This window comes from Ananas comosus, linkage group 19, assembly GCF_001540865.1.
Source record: "Ananas comosus cultivar F153 linkage group 19, ASM154086v1, whole genome shotgun sequence".
Taxonomy (NCBI): domain Eukaryota; kingdom Viridiplantae; phylum Streptophyta; class Magnoliopsida; order Poales; family Bromeliaceae; genus Ananas; species Ananas comosus.
Window position 1 is genome coordinate 266,352 of NC_033639.1, and position 18,968 is coordinate 285,319.

At 35.6% G+C, this 18,968-nt stretch overlaps 2 protein-coding genes across 2 annotated transcripts; both read left to right on the forward strand.

Annotated features, from left to right (window-relative positions):
- Positions 1,434 to 7,695, forward strand: LOC109725209 (cinnamoyl-CoA reductase 2-like). The gene is made up of 7 exons (XM_020254310.1): positions 1,434 to 1,448; positions 1,742 to 1,862; positions 3,436 to 3,608; positions 4,295 to 4,480; positions 6,436 to 6,598; positions 7,045 to 7,234; positions 7,333 to 7,695. Exons 1-7 carry the CDS (start codon positions 1,434 to 1,436, stop codon positions 7,466 to 7,468), a joined length of 984 nt encoding a protein of 327 aa, XP_020109899.1. The 3' UTR covers positions 7,469 to 7,695.
- Positions 12,471 to 17,848, forward strand: LOC109724550 (cinnamoyl-CoA reductase 2-like). The gene is made up of 6 exons (XM_020253400.1): positions 12,471 to 12,627; positions 13,885 to 14,057; positions 14,855 to 15,040; positions 16,768 to 16,930; positions 17,108 to 17,297; positions 17,390 to 17,848. Exons 1-6 carry the CDS (start codon positions 12,486 to 12,488, stop codon positions 17,523 to 17,525), a joined length of 990 nt encoding a protein of 329 aa, XP_020108989.1. The 5' UTR covers positions 12,471 to 12,485; the 3' UTR covers positions 17,526 to 17,848.

Below are 18,968 nucleotides of genomic sequence, written 5' to 3' on the forward strand. Positions count from 1 at the left end.
TAAAGAACTACAAACATAATAAATAACAAAAAGGTGATTAGCCCTATATTAGATTATGAAAATTGTTAAATACGCTAAACATAAAGGTTGCCATAATTCAATTATATGAAACAACTTAGAATTCTCCAAACTTGTTTACAAACCTTAAAAAGGCTCATAATAATCATCCTGTATGAGAATAAAATATTACTCTGCGGACAAATTGCATATACAACAGCTGGATTTATAGATTACTCCAAGAATCATATGAAATGCACTTTAATCATCATTAATAATATGGCACGTAGGGATGTCAACGGGTCGGATTTGGGTCGGGTTTTTAAAAACCCGAATCTGAACCTGAAAATCAAATTAAAACCCGTACTCGGATCCGAACCCGACGGGTTTAAAAATCCATACCCATATCCGTACCCGACCAAAAACCCGAAACCCGAACCCGTACCCGGATCCGGCAGGTTTTAAAAATCCATACCGTTGAATGAAGATCTCAGGGATAAAAATTATTAAATATTTTATATATTATATATATAAATAAAATAAAGTGTGTGTATATATATAATCTATTCGGGTTCGGGTTCGGGTTGGGTTCGGATTTGGGTCGGGTAAATACAAAATCCATTCCCGTATCCATATACGTCGGATTTTTATTTTCTATACCCATAACCAAATCCATACCCGTTTAGCTCGGGTAAACTCGCCCCGTTCGGGTTCAGATTCGGATAATATTTCGGGTATCCATACCCATTGACATCCCTAATAGCACACATAATTACATAGCTTAGTAATGCTTTCAGTCCACTGTTTGCTTCATAAATAAATAACAAATTAAGAAATTGTAAATTACTTATTGATGTGCAAAACAAAATGAAAACTCAAATTGATATTATCAAAACATCTTTCACCTCACGTACAACTGTAAAATATTGAAAATTGATTTTGTAAGAATGTTTAGTGGTCCTGTAAAAGCCATTATTCTGCCCCACTCTAAATTGGTTGATCACATAAACTTTTTCTTCCGTAAATAGGCCTTTAAATTTGTACAGGAAAGCTCTTCTTACCGTTGCATGTATCCTATCTCCGTAAAATAAAAAATAAAACAATTATGTAGTATCTTTTAGTAAAAACAAAACAAGTAATATTTCAGCAAATAAAAGTTGTAGATCCTAAAAATTATAAGCACTCTCAAGTTATCATTTCCTATTTGACGTGCATCATATAACACAGAACATTAATATGCCTTCAATATTGGTTTAATCAACTGAAATTCAACAATGCATGTTTAATCAACTGAAGTTCACATTTATAATGTTGCAAGTTTCAATTCCAGAATATTCATACATAAATACTAAAATTTAATTATCTTCATGTCAGTATAAGTAACGAAATATCACAATTGACAACAAAGAAAAACTAAGTAGCGATAGTAGGGACTCATGTTATATGAAAACGTATGTTCAATTTTAAAATAACAATCGTATCTTAAATTTTGATAAGACCAACTCTAGGTTATTCACCATCTTTGAACGATAAAATTCAGGTATAGTATACAGACAAATCACTCTGACTTTGATCTTCCATTTGTCTCCAAGAGAAGTGATGCATGCCACTTATAGAATCAAACCCAGGTACCATATCCTGAAAACAGTAAAACATTCAAGAAAAAAATGTTAGTACTTGCTTCATATTTAAGTATCTATAACTATATATTATTCCTCAATAACTGCACACGTGTCGCGAGGAGGACGCGGCGTGGGCGAGGGCGCGGGTGTGCGTGACGGGGGCGGGAGGGTTCGCGGCGTCGTGGGTGGTGAAGCTGCTCCTCTCCAATGGCTACATCGTCCATGGAACTGTCAGAGACCCAAGTGAGTTTCTTTTCTTTTTTACTTTTTTTAACTCATCTGGGGATTTATTTATTTATTTATTTATTTATTTTGGGTTAAATTAATTGTGTGAAGAGTTAAGAAGACTAATCTAGGGATTCGATCGATTTTCGACTCTGCTTGGACGTCAGAATAAGTCGTGCTTATAAGAATTTATATATTTATTGTGCGAGTTAGAGACAAAAAGCTTGATTCGTAATTTTGATGAAATAATATATTTCACCTAAGTATTAATTAAGTTTATTTTATTTAAAAAATAAAAATAATAATTTTTTTAAAAAAAAAATAGATTTTTTGTCGGTACTTTGCGTTTACGGAATACTAAAAATATATACAGGGGCATCTAAACGGAGCCCTGAAAAATATGATATCAGAGCCGGTCCTAATTCTAGAACCCTTAGTTTCAAGGAGGTTCTGAGTTTGCTTTTTACATCCGTCATTTTATGACATATGCCACAGCAGTAGGCAGATATGGGCAGATCCCGCTCAGCGATAGTGTGGGCGACCAGATCAAAGAGAGGGAGGACGGACCGCGCGATAAAAAGAGAACGCGACATGTAATCCCAATTAGAGCTGAACTTTTAATATGTCTATCGATAATCGTGCCTATTTGTCCTATTAGTTCATTGTCTTTTCCCGTTATCTCTTCGGTGCACAAGAGAAAATATCCGGCGTGCATGGGAGTGTGGGGATTAAGACTAATATTAGGATTCGATATCCTCAACTTTTCTTTTCTTTGCTTTTTCTTTTTCTTTTTTTTTTTTTCTTTTTATTGTTTTCGATTGTAGCTAGTTCCTGCTTAATTTGTTTGTTTTTTAAAATAGCTTAAATCAAAAAGGATGAAAAGTTTGTTTAGAAGATGCCAAATGGAAAGAAAAATAGTTGAAGGGTATATTTCAAAAGTAGCCATCTTATTCTATTACAATCTCACAGGGCTCTGTCTTTAGGCTGTTGGACAAGTAAAATACTGCAACATGTTCTTGATGGGTCAAGAGACTCCTTTTAACCAAAGCAACAAAAAAAAAGAAAAAAGAAAAAGAAAAAAAAAGAAGAGGAACAACAGAAAAGTTGTAGATTGAAGCTTTTAGAGAACAATAATTGTTTCGTATTATTTAACATGGTATCAGAGAACGGGGTCCTTGTCTGACTCATAATGTTAATTAAGTTTCTCCCATTTAAATTAAGTTTACGTCTAAGGTAATCAAAAAAGCCTCGAGCTAAGATGTGATTGGGAGTGCTGAATATAAATATTAAAAATGTCGTTCCCTAATAGCTTAAATTTTTGGAGAATAATGATTGTTTCATATAATTTAACAGATAGAATTGATTGTTTCTTTTCACATACATAGTGATATGCATTTTGAGTCCAAGGTGTATCAATATTTAGCTAGGTGCGCATTTGATCTTGCATATTTTGTTTTATGTTTGTTATTCTATTTTGAACTTTATGCATCTATGCTGCTACATACTTAGTGAGCTTGTAACTGTTGTTTGCATCTTATTCTGTCTGATGCTCTTCCATACTTACCATTAGTTATTGCCCAAATTGTTGTAGATGATGAGTCAAAGAATGCCCATTTGAAGAAATTGGAGAATGCTTCAGAAAACCTGCAACTCTTTAAGGCAGACTTACTTGATTATAACAGTGTAGCATCTGCTATTGCGGGCTGCAAAGGTGTCTTCCATGTTGCTAGCCCTTTGCCTGCATCCAAAGCTCCCAATCCGGAGGTATATATGATTTGTTGCTTAGTTGCTTTTGTTAGCTGCGTGCTTCATTATATTGCCATGCAAACTTTATGAACGTATGAGTCGCTACACAAGCTCTCACATGCCAAGTTAGTACGGCATCGGCATATTTGTCACCTGTAGTCTGTAGGTCCAATCTCATCTGCTAGCGCTTATTAGTTGCTTGGTCCGGACGCATTCATCGATTTGATCTTTTACTGCTGCTATAGTGTGATTGATAGTATAGGTTGATCAACAGCTTGTTTTGGCCAAAATATTGATTTCAGAGGAAACCGCTTAATTAATGTTGTCGTAGAAACCACTCGCATGCATTAATATATCGAAGGCTCACGGAATGGACAAGTAAGGTAAGCAATGGGATACTACCCATTGAATTTTATTATGAGTGGTGATTTCACCCATAAGATATATGTATGGTGGGAATTGAACACCACATTTCAGATAATAGAAGGGGCTTATATATGGCTCCGACATCATGTTACCTGAAAGATCGATTGTATAGGATGCGTCCTTGGAATTGTCTTAAGAGCTAGCATCATGTACTCCGTGTTTTTTCATTCGTTGTTTTATTCATTTATCTAATATTCACCTCTCATTGGAAGGGACTTGATGTTCTAATCGAGCGTAGTTAGATCACGTGCTTTTAACTTTGCATTTCCGTATTGCAGGAAGAAATACTGAAGCCTGCTGTGGATGGCACTCTAAATGTGTTGAAAGCATGTGCTGAGGCAAAAGTCAGGCGAGTTGTTGTGGTATCATCATGTGCGGCTGTTCGAGCGAACCCAAATTGGCCAAAGGGTAAGATCATGGATGAGAATTGTTGGTCGGACAAGGACTACCGCAGAAATACTGAGGTATCTGGCAAGCCTTTCTAGTGTACTAGTCTGATTTTTTTTCTAAAGACAGTTGTTGAAATTATTCAGTATTTACTTATTATTATATTCTGCGCACCACATGCTTGAAGTCTGTCTGTTTTTTATATATGAGAATGTTAAAGTACTCCCTTGTTTTGCTGCACTTAGTTACATGCCTTCTGTTATGTAGTTGAACTGTCATGTTGTAACTATAACCGAGAACCAATCATCCTTTGTTGCAAGGTTATCTACTTCGTGTTGATAGCATCTTTTCTATATTAATTTTGTCACGAATTAATCATCTTTATTGTGCTCTCCATTAAATAATTGTGAATTCGTGCTCTTCTATTTATGTAGATCTTCTCTACATCTTCTGGGACTATATAAACATAAACGTCCTGCACGTACCTTCACTTTGTTCATCCTAGAGTTCCCTTCATGTAAATAAGAATGTACGTACATGTACATATATGTAGTCTGGTACCGTTTGGTTCGGGTATAAGCAAGAACTAGCTATTATAGGGATAGGTACAAGTATGGGGATAAGAAAAATAGCGTTTGGATGAAAATTGGGTTGTTCCCGAGGATAAGAAAAATATTAGAAAGTTTTATATAGAAAATCGAGGTGTTGGTGGGGATAACCGAGAACTACTATTCTCGGGTAAAAAATTAGCGTTTGGGTATAAAGGGGGGGATAAGGGCCTATCCCTATCCCTATTCCCAAACCAAACGGTGCTTTAATTAGGAACAAGAACAACAAAGCTTTCTCCTGCAGTACTGTACTTGGACATTCTCTGAAAAAGATGAATAGGTGGGTAGGTACTATTCTGCACTTGTATATGTTAAAAACCTAACTACCGAGGAAGAGTACTTATTGAGATCATTCCATACTAAGATAGAGCAAGGATTTCCAAGCCATCTGCGTTAGACACGGGGCAGAATGTTTCACTGGTAATGAAGTATCGGTATGATACAAGTCTCTTCAGGATATGGTTTAAAATCATTTTTTTTCCACTGTTTTCAGCAAAAGGGTTCGATGTTTCTATCCAAATATGTACTCTACAATTCATACATTTGAATGATTTGAGTTGCTATCGAGTTGAAGTTGGCCTAGCCTGACATTAGGTAACTTGCGAATGCTTAAGGTCTCTGACTTGAATGCTACTGATTTAACGACTGTTTCGGGCAGTACAGCGAACTACTCAGCATCTTAATTTGGTTGAAATGAAGTGTTTTGATCCCATTAGGTCCAGCATGGTCCGGTCAAATTAGATATAACATTCCTAGTAGAAGATTCTTGATAACGTAGGAAACAGTGGAGATGAAGAAAGTGGCTCTTATGTCAGGTTCTCCGCCTTTGTTACGATAGTTATGAACATAATTACAATATCAGATGAGCCACAGAAGAATATACGGAAAATGTGAGGAAGTAACTACCTCATACGGAAGTTTGGTCTTGTAAGGGGTGTTGGGCATGATTTTGGCCCAAGAGTGCGTGATTCTAGCCAAGGTAAAGCACCGGGCTTATTTATTGATTCGAGTCAAGTGTTCTAGTCCTAGTATTTAGGCTTACAGAAAAAAAAAAAGAAAGCCCCAGTGCAAACTTTACAGAAAATGTTAGCTCAAGCACGCCTTAATGCGGCAAACTCCTAAATGAATTGGCCCTTCAACAAGTTGGGTTTCTTGGCCTTCTGCCATTAGACCACTTGCGCCAATCCAGTCTTTTGGCCTTCCTGGCACGCTGAATTATATCGTGCTCTTTTCTATCTCATACTGCTTCAACTCTCTGGTTTTTATGCTTTATTTTTGTTGGACTTTTCTTAGTTGATATTCTTTCTATTCCATATTTGCGTATGCTAAATGTTGTCTGTACTTCCCGGCGCATTAAATGTTGTTTGTACTTACTAGCCAGATTATTATGAGGAATTTCAATTGTTACTTAATGATGTTATCAGAACTGGTATGCCCTATCGAAGATTCTCGCAGAGAGTGCGGCGTTGGATTTTGGAGAGAAAAATGGGCTTGATGTTGTAACTGTTTGCCCATGTTGGATTATGGGGCCTATGCTGCAATCCACTGTAAATGCTAGCACTTCTATTTTCGTGAATCTTCTAAAAGGTATAGATGTTATAATGAGATTATCTCAGTTTAATTTCAGCTATGATGGCATAGTACAGGTTGCTAATTGGATCCACAATTTTATATATTGCAAGGAGCACTGAGTATTTGAATTCCCGTCACTTACGCAACTGTGCTTATCGCTTTGAAGTTACTACAATGTTTTCCAAAACATTTTTCGACCTCATGTCCTTCCTATCTTAGTCCCCCTCTCATCATCTTCTAACATTTTCTTTTTCTTTTAATTTGTGTCGAAAAAATATGCACCATTAACTAGTTATAATAGTTACAATGGGATTATGGGTATTATTGTTACTGAAACTTTTTATTGCCATCTATTTTAGCAGGCAATGACAATGATAGTTGTCGTGGAATTTGCCCCTCACTATACATTTAAGATTATGAACATATGCTGCATATTTGATTTCGTCGGTATCCTCCTCTAGGATCAAGTGAGACGATACAGAACAAAGCCCTCGACATTGTGGATGTTCGAGACGTCGCCAGTGCTCTGCTTCTGGCGTACGAGAAACCTGAGGCGTCGGGACGGTGCATATGCGTCTCGCACCATATAAAAACGCGTGATCTGATAGACATGCTAAAGAGGATGTATCCCGACTACAACTACCCAAAGAAGTAAACCCAGGCTTGATCATGATCATCATGTCACATATTTGCTTCCTGCTCCTACGAATTTTCGCTTCTTTTACTTTTCTTTATTGTATAAATCGCAGCATTGTCGAAGTAGATAACGATGAAGAGACGTATAGTTCCGAGAAATTGCAGAAGCTGGGCTGGAAATTCAGGCCACAGGAGGAGACCCTCAGGGACAGTTTTGAGTGCTATAAAGCTGCAGGTCTTCTGGAATAGGAGGATTAAAAGAGTTTCTTCTCTCAATGAGTCATATTCAAAAGTCTCTCTTTTATATTTCCCAAAAAATATGCAACAAACAATGAGTGTGACAAAATAATGGTTTCAATTTGTTGTAAAACTTGTTAAATACTCGGATTCTTGGTTGCTTTTAAGCTTTGTTACCATGTGTATTTGCAGCTGAGGTCAATTAAAAAGGGAACAAAATATTATACATGTTGGAATAATCTCTTGTGCTCCTAGCTTCATGCTGATCCATATTAGGCTTAGTTTGGTATTGAGATCAATCCAATGCTATTCGATAGAATGGAGTTGAGAAAAAGCATATAGTGATATGCTTCTGCGTTTTCCGATGGGACCGTAGAAAATGTATCGTAACCGACTAACCGCAATATAAAACAAACAGTATTTTTTCATCCTCGTTTCTCACTGCACGTAACGCAATCTCCTCGCAATCCCAAACGAAACCTTAGTTTGTGACATTATTATCGCTAGTCAAGTCAAAGACTAAGGTTTCGCTTGAGATTGCGAGGAGATTGCGTTACATATGAAAAATATTCTGGTTGTTTCTGTACGTAATATTGCGTTCCGCATATCGCGATGAGTCGATTACGATATATTTCTGCGGTCGCATCGGAGAACGCAGAAGTATATCCCTATATACTTTTATCCCAACTCTATTTTATCTAATAGCATCATGTAAGTCTCAATACCAAACTAAACCTAAGATTTCAAACTGGGCTGAACTTTTCCATCTCTCCAATATTTTGGAGTTGTGGGGCTGAGATTAATCCACCTAATAATACCTTGTTAAATAAATTATTTAATTACGACTGCTCAATTAGGGGATTTAGATTGGTTTAATGAATTGTCAATGAGCAATATACGGCTTTTGTTGAGAAACCAAAAGTGGTGATATAACATATCTTAAATTATTAATCCAGTACACTGAATCTTGTTACCAAGAGCCGTTCGATTCTTTTAAAGTGATCAGTGGTTGTCAATTTTTTATGAAAAAGTCTTTTTTTCATCTTTCTAATTTTTTTTATCTGAAAATTAAAAATTATAGAAAGTGTGTTTTTCATTAAAAATAAAAAACACTTTTTGAAATATACTTTTTTGCAGAAGTGCCCATCTTTTTCACATGATCTTCTTTAGTACGTTGTTCAAGCACAATGTATTTCACAACAAAACAAAAGAGTTTAATAATAGATATATTTATAATAGTCGCGTTAATTTTACATCCTGAATTTTGTATGTCTTTATATATAATAATATAAATATATATATATATATATATAGTATATATATATATATATATATATATAATATATATAACTATGGCTTATCAAATTTTTCTGTTCATCACTAAACTCGAAAAGTTTTTGTAAATTCTTAAATCCAAAAGTGTAAAATTTATAATCTGATATAGGGTGTATCGACAGCATTTTGGTTTCTAATTAAGCATTTTGGTCTCAAAATTATCAATCTTGAGACCTTTTGATCACTAGCCAAATGATATCAAAAAATTATAAAATTTAATTTTCAAATACTTTTAATAGTGTAGGTTAAGTCTAACGGAGCCGATCGTCGATTTAGAAGCCGCATCATTGAAAACAACTTGGTAGCACACAGGCCTCCGTGCTACCCAGTTGTTTTCAATGATGCGGCTTCCAAATGGACGATCGATTCCGTTAAACTTGATCTATACTATTTATATTCGAGTTATATCGAACTGAACACGAAAGAGCTGATTTTAGCTCGTGCTCGACTCATTAAGATTCCGAGCTGAAAAATTCAGGTAGTATTCGGCTGTATATTATATAAATTCAAGTTATATTAAGCTAAACACAATTATACACATTCAAGTTCAACTAAAACGAGCACGATTTGTTATATAACGTGATCGTGTTGTTAAGATTTCGTAGTAAAAAGTTCAACTAAAATGAACGATCGGTCTCAAGCTTTTTTTCAAATCGAGTACAAGCTGCTTGGCAAAAACTATGTCAAATATAAAAATATTTAAATACTATTTTCTATCGACTTAAACTTCAGTGTTTGGTTAGGGGATAGGGATAGGGATAAACCCTTATCCCTTTTATATCCAAACATTAATTTTTTACCCGAGAAGAGTAGTTCTCGATTACCTATAATAACCGGTTATAACTATCCCCCACCAACATCTCTATTTTTTATATAAAACTATCTAATATTTTTCTTATTCCATATTATCTATCCAAATGCTATTTTTCTTATCAACGGAAACAACCCAATTTTCATCCAAACGTTATTTTTCTTATCCCCATACTTGTACCTATCCTGTAATAATTAGTTCTTGCTTATATCCGAACCAAACGGTAATATAAATATTATTTCACAAAACACATGAGTTCTAGCGCAGCCATATATAATAGGCAGCCTGCTCAATGCCAAGTCTAGCCTCATTAAGAAATTTTTTTTTCCAATCTAGCCTGCTTTTCAAAAAATCCCTAATTTAGCCTCTTTTTGGTAGATTAAAAAACAAAAGATGACTTAATAGTATTTATATGCAAATTAGGAGAGAGAAAAATTTTTCACTCTCCTCCCAACCTACTAATATTTAAAAATAATTAATTTTTATTATAATAATAATTAAAAAATTAATATTTAATAATAATAAATGTTATTATTACTAAATGTTTTTTTGAGAGAGAAAGATAGCAGCATACTACTCGCTTCATTTATTTCGTTTAAAAATAATCTTAGCTAGAAATGTGAATCAACTATAATTCAAACTTAGAATCTCAAGTACCAACCATCGATTCCTTTGTCACTTACACTAGGAACAATTAATTACTAAATAATAATTATTAGGGTTATTTGCATACAGGTCCCTGTAAACATAGTGAATTGCGGAAATATCCCTGCAAAACGGAAACTCCATAAGTTGTCCCTGCAAAAGTCCTAAGTTATGCAGATATGTCCCTGCCGTCCAGATCTGTTAGAAATTTTTCGTTAATCACGGTTAAAATACTTAACCGTGGTTAATTATAGTGTAAATTGACGTATTTACCCTTCTTCCTCTTCCTCCTCTTCCTCTTCCTTCTTCTTCGTCGCCGGCGAGGAGATGCTGCGGCGGCGGCGACGGCGGCGGCGGCGACGGCGGCGGCGGCGGCGACGACGAACCCTCTTACTTTTCCTCTTCCCTCTTCCTCTTTTCCCTTCTTTTTCCTTCTTCTTTCTTCCTCTTCCTCTTCCATCTTCTTCGTCACCGGCGAGGGAGAAGAGTCTCGTCGGGGTCGGCCTCCGAAAGGCGGGCGAGAAGCTCGAGGGCGTTGTTGTCAACAAGGGCGGCGACGAGGGCGTGCGCGGGGTCGTCGTGGTCGCCGAGGACGTCGGTGTCGGTGAGGTCGGTGAGGAGGGAGACGACGTCGACGGCGATGTCGGCGATGTCGTGGCCGAGGAGGCCAACGAGGGAGAGGACGGCGTTGAGGGCGACGAGCTCCGGGTAGAGAGCTCCGGTGCCCCGGCGTTCTTCCCTCTTCTTCGTCGCCGGCGAACCCGACCCCGCGCCGCCGCCGCCGTCGTCCGCTTCGATGATCCGAAGAGGAAGAGAAAGAGAAGGGAAGAGGAAAACTTTTGGAGGGATATATTTGTGAGGGTAAAATGGTCATTTCACGAATCCACTGTTAAAAAATAAACAGATCACTAACGGATGTTAACCGGAGGGACATATCTGCATAACTTAAGACTTTTGCAGGGACAACTTATGGAGTTTCCGTTTTGCAGGGATATTTCCGTAATTGGCTATGTTTGCAGGGAGCTGTATGCATTTGACCCTAATTATTATAATTATTATTTTTATTATTAGTATCTAATTTGACTATACAAGCTAATATGATCAAATTTGACATGTATAGTCAATTAAATACTAATAATAATAAATTAATAATAATAATAATAATAATAAAATTATCAATAAGTACTAATAATATTGTTATACGTTATTATTAAATATTAAAATTTAATTATTGTTTTTTTTAAATATTGTTATATGTTATTATTAAATATTAAAATTTAATTATTATTATTTTTTTTGAGAGATAGATAGCACGCTACCTGTTTTGCTTATTTCATTTAGAAATAAACTTAACCAGAAATGTGAATCAACTAGGATTCGAAATTGGGTCTCGAGTACCAACCATCAAATCATTTGCCACTTACTCTAGGGACGGTCAGTAATTATTGTTATTATTATAAAAATTAATTATTTTTAAATATCAGTATGTTGAGACTTGAGAGGAAAGAGAGAGAACATTTCCCTCTCCTCTGCTATTTTCTAACCCATCAAAAGAAAGGCTAGAGTAGAAATTTTTTTTTGAAAAAAAAAAATGCTAAGATTGAATTTTTTTTTTTTTTGTTTGGGAAAACTTCAAAAACCCCCTCTGTGGTTTCGTAGTTTCTAACTTTGCCACCATGTGGTTTAAAATGTATCAATACGCCCCCTGTGGTTTCTTTTTTCTTTTTTTCATATCAATTTTATTTTTTTTTTTCTTAAATCAATGATAAAGTTAAAATTAAAGGGTACTAAAGTGAATATTTGATAAATCTAGATGAATATCTAAAGTTTTTTATATATAATTAATAAAATATTAACGAAAAAGCTACCGAAAAGATAAAATTAAAACCACAGAAAGGCAATTTGATATATTTTAAATCACAGGGGATGAAGTGAGAAACTATGAAACCACATGGTTTTTTTTGAAGTTTTCCCCTTTTTTTTTCAACAATGCCAGATATGGCATTAGTTCCTCTTCCACACTCCACTAGAGACAGTGAGACAGAGTTCTCAGAAACCACCAAAGCGAACGACGAATCCCTCCATTGCTATGATATGATAATATATATATATATATATAGAGAGAGAGAGAGAGAGAGAGAGAGAGAGAGAGAGTGTGTGTGTGTGTGTGGAGAGAGAGAGAGAGAGAGAGAGAGAGAGAAGAGAAGAGAAGGCGAAGAAGAGAGGGAGAAGGAGACCATGGCGGCGGCGGCGGCGATTGGGGAGGGGAAGGGGAAGGAGAGGGTGTGCGTGACGGGGGCGGGAGGGTTCGCGGCGTCGTGGGTGGTGAAGTTGCTCCTCAACAATGGCTACATCGTCCATGGAACTGTGAGAGACCCAAGTGAGGGTTTTTTTTAACTCTTTTCTTTTTTTAGTTTCATAAGAAATTCGATCTAACTTCATCTGGGGCTTGATTGATTGATTGATTGATTGATGGATTGACCTTGGTTAAATTGTGCGATGCGTTAAGACTAATCTAAGGATACGACATTATTTTTTTTTTGACTCTGTTTGAACGTCAGGATAAGCCGTGCGTATAAGAATTTCCATTTATTGCGTGATTAGAAGCAAAAAGTTGAATTCGTAATTTATTTTATTTAAAAAATGACTTCAAGTTCGGATATAATACTTTCTTTCTAAATGAATTTTTAATCACACTTCGCGTCTATCAAATATCTTGTGTAAATAAAAGAGATATATTGGTTGAGATACAAGGGCGTCCAAACTGGGCCCTGAAAAATATGGTATTAGGGCCAGTTCTAGACTTCCTCATTCTCTAATAGCTTAAGCTTTTGAAGAACAATAGCTGTTTAGTCCAGAATGCTATCAATAATCAGCGATGCATTTTGTCTGTGCATATTTTGTTTCATGTGTGTATTTTGATTTTCAATTTATGTATCAATTCTGCTGAATATATATTTGTACTCCAGCTGGTATACTCTTATAAGTACGATCGCCTTCGTACTCATAAGTCGTTTTTTATGATGGAACTTTCGAATCAACGATTCATATCGTTAAATATGATTTAGAGCATTTGAAATTTCTAGAAATCAAATTTTATAATTTTTCGATGTTCATTTACCTTATGATCAAAAGATCTCAAAATTGATAATTTTTACGGCCGGTATGGGATACTTGCTAGTTCAACGATGCAAAAGAATCGAAAATGATTGAAATTTTGATCGAAAATTCTATTCATTATCTAGATAAAGGTCAATAACTCCGATCTTAAATTGAAGGATCGATCATCCATTTTTAGGAGGTAATTTAATTTTGACCGTTCATTTATACCTGCTTAATGTACTTTATTATGATTTTGAAAAATTATAAAATTCATTTTCTTGAAGTTTAAAATTAATCTAAATTATATTTAATAGTGTGGATCGTCGATTTGGAAATTCCATCATTAAAAATAACTTACAAAGACAAAGAGCTAGCCTAACTCTCTCTCTCTCCCTCTCTCTCTCTCTCTCTCTCTCTCTCTCTCTATATATATATATATATATATATATATATATGTAAGCTAACTGTTGTTTGCATCTTATCCTGCCTGATGCTCTTCCATACTTACCCTTAGTTACTGCACAAATTGTTCTAGGTGATGAATCAAAGAATGCCCATTTGAAGAAATTGGAGAATGCTTTAGAAAACCTGCAACTCTTTAAGGCAGACTTACTAGATTATAACAGTGTAGCATCTGCTATTGCGGGCTGCGAAGGTGTCTTCCACGTTGCTAGCCCTGTTCCTGCATCCAAAGTTCCCAATCCGGAGGTACGATTTGTTGCTTCGTTGCTTCGTTGCTTTCACATGCCAAATTAGTATTGCATCGGCATATTTATCGCCTGTACTTGTATATGTTAGGCTCTGCCCTACGAGTTGAAGGTCTTTGTAAAAGGAAAAGGTGACAATGAAATGCTCGAACACGGGTTTTTTAAACCGATTATTTATTGTCCTACCAACTTGTCTTACCTCCTCCTTCCTTTGGTGCCTAGTCTATAGGTCCAATCTCATCTGCTAGCGCTTATTAGTTGCTTGGTCTGGACGCATTCATCGATTTGATCTTTTACTACTGCTATAGTGTGATTGCGTGCTAAGAGTCTACTGTAAGGCTATGGAGTGAGGTGCTTTGATAGTGTAGATTGATCAATAGCTTGTTTTGGCCGAAAAATCAATTTGATAGGAAACAACTCATTGTTGTCATAGAATGCACCCCCGTGCATAAAGGTACCGAAGGCTCACAGAATGGACAAGTAAGGTAAGAAACGGGATACTACCAATTGAATTTTAATATGGGGATTTCAACCATAAGATATGTGTATGGGTGTTGAACTCACATGTCAAATAATTTATGGGGCTTATATATGGCTCCGACATCTTGTTACCTGAAAGATCGATTGTATAGGATGCGTCCTTGGAATTGTCTTAAGAGCTAGCATGATGTACTTTGTGTTTTTTAATCCATTATTTTATTTGTTTATCTAATATTCACCTCTCATTGGAAGGGACTTGATGTTCTAATCTAGTGTAGTTAGATCACGTGCTTTTAACTTTGCATTTCCGTATTGCAGGAAGAAATGCTGAAGCCTGCTGTGGATGGCACTCTAAATGTGTTGAAAGCGTGTGCTGAGGCAAAAGTTAGGCGAGTTGTTGTGGTATCATCATGTGCGGCTGTTCGAGCGAACCCAAATTGGCCAAAGGGTAAGATCATGGATGAGAATTGTTGGTCAGACAAGGACTACTGCACAGATACTGAGGTATCTGGCAAGACTTTCTAGTCTACTAGTTTTTACCGTGCTAAATTTATTTTAAAGACAGTTGTTGAAATTATTTAGTATTTTCTTATTATTATGTTCTACACACTGCATGCTTGAAGTCTGTCTGTTTTTTATACATGAGAATGTTTAAGTATTCCTTGTTTTGCTGCACTTAGTTACATGCCTTCAGTTATGTAATTGAACTGTCATGTTGTAATAATAAGCGAGAACCGATCCTCCTCTGTTGCAAGGTTATCCACTTCGTATTGATTGCATCTTTTATATATTAATTTTATCAGGAATTAATCATCTTTATTGTGCTCTCCATTAAATAATATGCTGAATTTATGCTTTTCTATATATGTAGAGCTTCTCTGAAAAAGATCAATATAGGTGGTAGGTGCTATTCTGCACTTGTATATGTAAAAAACCAATATGATAAGATAGAGCAAGGATTTCCGAGCCATCTGATTAGACACAGGGCCGAATGTTTCTCTGGTAATGAAAATATCGGCATGATACAAGTCTCTTCAGGATATGGGTTGAAAATCATTTTTTTCCACTTTTTCAGCTAAAACAGTTCAATGTTTCTTTCCAAACGTGTATTCTACAATTCATACATTTGAACGATTTGATTTGATATATTGATGATTGATTTACAAAAATGCCAACTCCCACAATTTGTGATCCTTGATTCAATGACTCCAATTTCTTTATAGATTAGAGTAACTAGCAGTATTTTTCAGGTTTATTCATTGCAAACATCACAAAAATTCATTTGCATGAAAAAAAAAAAAATTCACTCTCCTCGATAGGTTGGGTGCTCTTAGGGGTGTTAAGATGTTGTGTTCAGTCTACATCTAGTCGCCTGCTTGACTTGCAGTTGGCCTAGCCTGACATCAGCTAACTTGAGAATGCTTAAGGTTTCTGGCTTGAATGCTACTGATTTAACAACTGTTTTGGGCAGTACAGCGAACTACCCAACATCTTAATTTGGTTGAAATGAAGTGTTTTGATCCCAGTAGGTCCAGCATGGTCAGGTCAAATTAGATATAACATTCCTAGTAGAAGATTCTTGATAACATAGGAAACAGTGGAGATGAAGAAAGTGGCTCTTATGTCAGGATCATCGCCTTTGTTACAATAGTGATGAACATAATTACAATACAAAGATGAGGGACAGAATAGTATATGGAAAAAGTGAGGAAGTAACAACTTCATAAGGAAGTCTGGTCTTATAGGGGGTGTTGGGCATGATTTTGGACCAAGAGTGCATGATTCTACCCAAGGTAAAGCACCAGGCTTATTTAATGATTCGAGTCAAGTGTTCTAGTCCTAGTATTTAGGCTTACAGAAAAAAAAAAAGAAAGCCCCAGTGCAAACTTTACAGAAAATGTTAGCTCAAGCACGCCTTAATGCGGCAAACTCCTAAATGAAATGGCCCTTCAACAAGTTGGGTTTCTTGGCCTTCTGCCTTTAGACTAGTGCCAGTCCAGTCTTTTGGCCTTCCTGGCACGTTGAATTATATCGTGCTCTTTTTTGTTTCATACTGCTTCCACTCTCCAGTTTTATGCTTTATTTTTGTCGGCCTTCTCTTAGTTGATATTCTTTCTATTCCATATTTCCATATACTAAATATTGTTTGTACTTACTAGCCCATTAAATATTTTCTGTATTACCTGGCCAGATTATGAGTAATTTCAATTGTTACTTAATGATGTTATCAGAACTGGTATCGCCTATCAAAGACGCTCGCAGAGAGTGAGGCATTGGATTTTGGAGAGAAAAATGGGCTTGATGTTGTAACTATTTGCCCGTGTCTGATTATTGGACCCTTACTGCAATCCACTGTAAATGCTAGCAGTTCTCTTCTCATCAATCTTCTAAAAGGTATAGATTTTATTATGAGATTATCTTCGTTTACTATCAGCTATGATGGAACAGTACAAGTTGATAACTGGATCAACAATTTTATATATTGCAAGGAGCACCGAGTATTTGAATTCCCGTCACTTGGTAAAAAAAAATTTATGCTGCATATCTGATTTCATTGGAATCCTCCTCTAGGAGCAAGTGAGACGGTAGAGAACAAAGCCCATCACATTGTGGATGTTCGAGACGTCGCCAGTGCTCTGCTTCTGGTGTACGAGAAGCCTGAGGCGTCGGGACGGTACTTGTGCGTCTCGCACCGTATAAAAACGTGTGATCTGATAGACATGATAAAGAGGATGTATCCCAACTACAACTACCCTACAAAGTAAACCTAGGCTTGATCATCATTTCACATATTTGCTTCTTGCTCCTGTGAATTTACACTTATTTAGCTTCTCTTCATCATATGAATTGCAGCATTGTCGAAGTAGATGATGATGAAGTGACGATTAGTTCTGAGAAATTACAGAAGCTGGGCTGGAAATTCAGGCCACTGGAGGAGACCCTCAGAGACAGTGTTGAGTACTACAAAGCTGCAGGTCTTCTGGAATAGAAGGATTAAAAGAGATTCATATTTCAAGTTCCCCTTTTACACTTTACAGATAATATGCACTGTATGTGGTTTAATAATAGTTTCAATTGTCGGTTGCTCTTTAGCTTCACTTTCATGCATGTTCCTAGCTAAGGTCAATTAAAAAATGGAACAAAATATTGTACTTGATTTGAAATGTAGGATGAGGTTTTCCTGAAAAATAATCTACTTCATGCTGTGCATATCAGTATGTAACATTGTTGCTGCCTAACTATTGTTGGAAGAGCTTCAATTGGTGCTATTTTATAGAGATTGATTGATTGATTGATTGATTCCTTTTAAAAGGTTTGTAATATTCTCTCTACTTCAAGCATGAATTGTATACTCAAGTGATTTAACAACATTGTTAATCACTTTTTACCTTCCAAAATTAGTAAACCCCATTTGCTTATCCACCCCAATTTCATGGGTGCATGTTTGTATCTGATCGATGGTGCAAAACTTTTGAACTCTTTAAGTGTAGTGAAAAAGTTATTCTAAATTCAACTTTTTGTTCATTCATTCGTTTTGATAAAAGTTATTTGCCTAAAATAAAGTTTTATCACTTCCGTTGCACGATGTGCAAGAGTGCGAGGGGTTTATATATGATGAGCGCATTAAAACTAATTATTAAGCTCCGTAGTTTGAGCTTAATAAATTATTAGTGCTAGTTGGTCGACAAGGTCGTTATAGTTTTCTACTTACATAGTTACGCCAAAACAAATATAAAAAACTATAGATTAATTTTATATAGATTCCTGTAAATATAGTAAATGACAAATATATCCTTACAAAGTTTAATTTTCATATGTTGTTTCTTTAAAAGTTTCGATGTTTTCAAATATGTTCATCTGGTTTATTATCGTCGGAAAATTATTTATATTTTTAATTTTGCCATCATAAATATGTCCCTTCAAAAATCATAACAGTATAAGTTTCTAGATTTTAAGTTCGAAACTTTTAGTGACTTTATGTTTCTAGCTGAGTTCATTAATTTAAAGGATGAACAAAATTGGAAATTTTCTATCTTTTTTAGAAAAAATAAATAAACAAACAAACACAGGTGTAAAAAATAAAATTGTAGTTTTAAACATTTATTTGTACATGCTTCATTACTTGTGAACCTGACAGCTAATATTTAATAATAAGTAGAGAGAGAGAGAGAGTGCGCGCGCAAGGGAGGAGGGAGTCTCCTATGTCATATTTAGGACCTCTTTGGATACACAGTAAAATATCTTCACGAAATTTATAAACTGTGGTTTCGGTCTAGATAAAATAGAGAATTCTGCAACTCTAAAAAATTTCACGGATTCAATTTTTAAACTGTTTGGATACGCATTGTACAATTTCACAGGATTTTTCTAAATTTTAAGATTAAAAGTTAAAATTTAAAATTTCAAAAAAAATTTAAAATTTAAAATTTGA

Coding starts and splice junctions, on each gene's coding strand:
- LOC109724550 (XM_020253400.1), top strand. CDS start 12,486: ATGGCGGCGGCGGCGGCGATTGGGGAGGGGAAGGGGAAGGAGAGGGTG. Junction 14,058..14,854: donor CCAAAGTTCCCAATCCGGAG/GTACGATTTGTT, acceptor TCCGTATTGCAG/GAAGAAATGCTGAAGCCTGC. Junction 17,298..17,389: donor AACTACAACTACCCTACAAA/GTAAACCTAGGC, acceptor TATGAATTGCAG/CATTGTCGAAGTAGATGATG.
- LOC109725209 (XM_020254310.1), top strand. Junction 1,863..3,435: donor TGGAACTGTCAGAGACCCAA/GTGAGTTTCTTT, acceptor AAATTGTTGTAG/ATGATGAGTCAAAGAATGCC. Junction 7,235..7,332: donor GACTACAACTACCCAAAGAA/GTAAACCCAGGC, acceptor TATAAATCGCAG/CATTGTCGAAGTAGATAACG.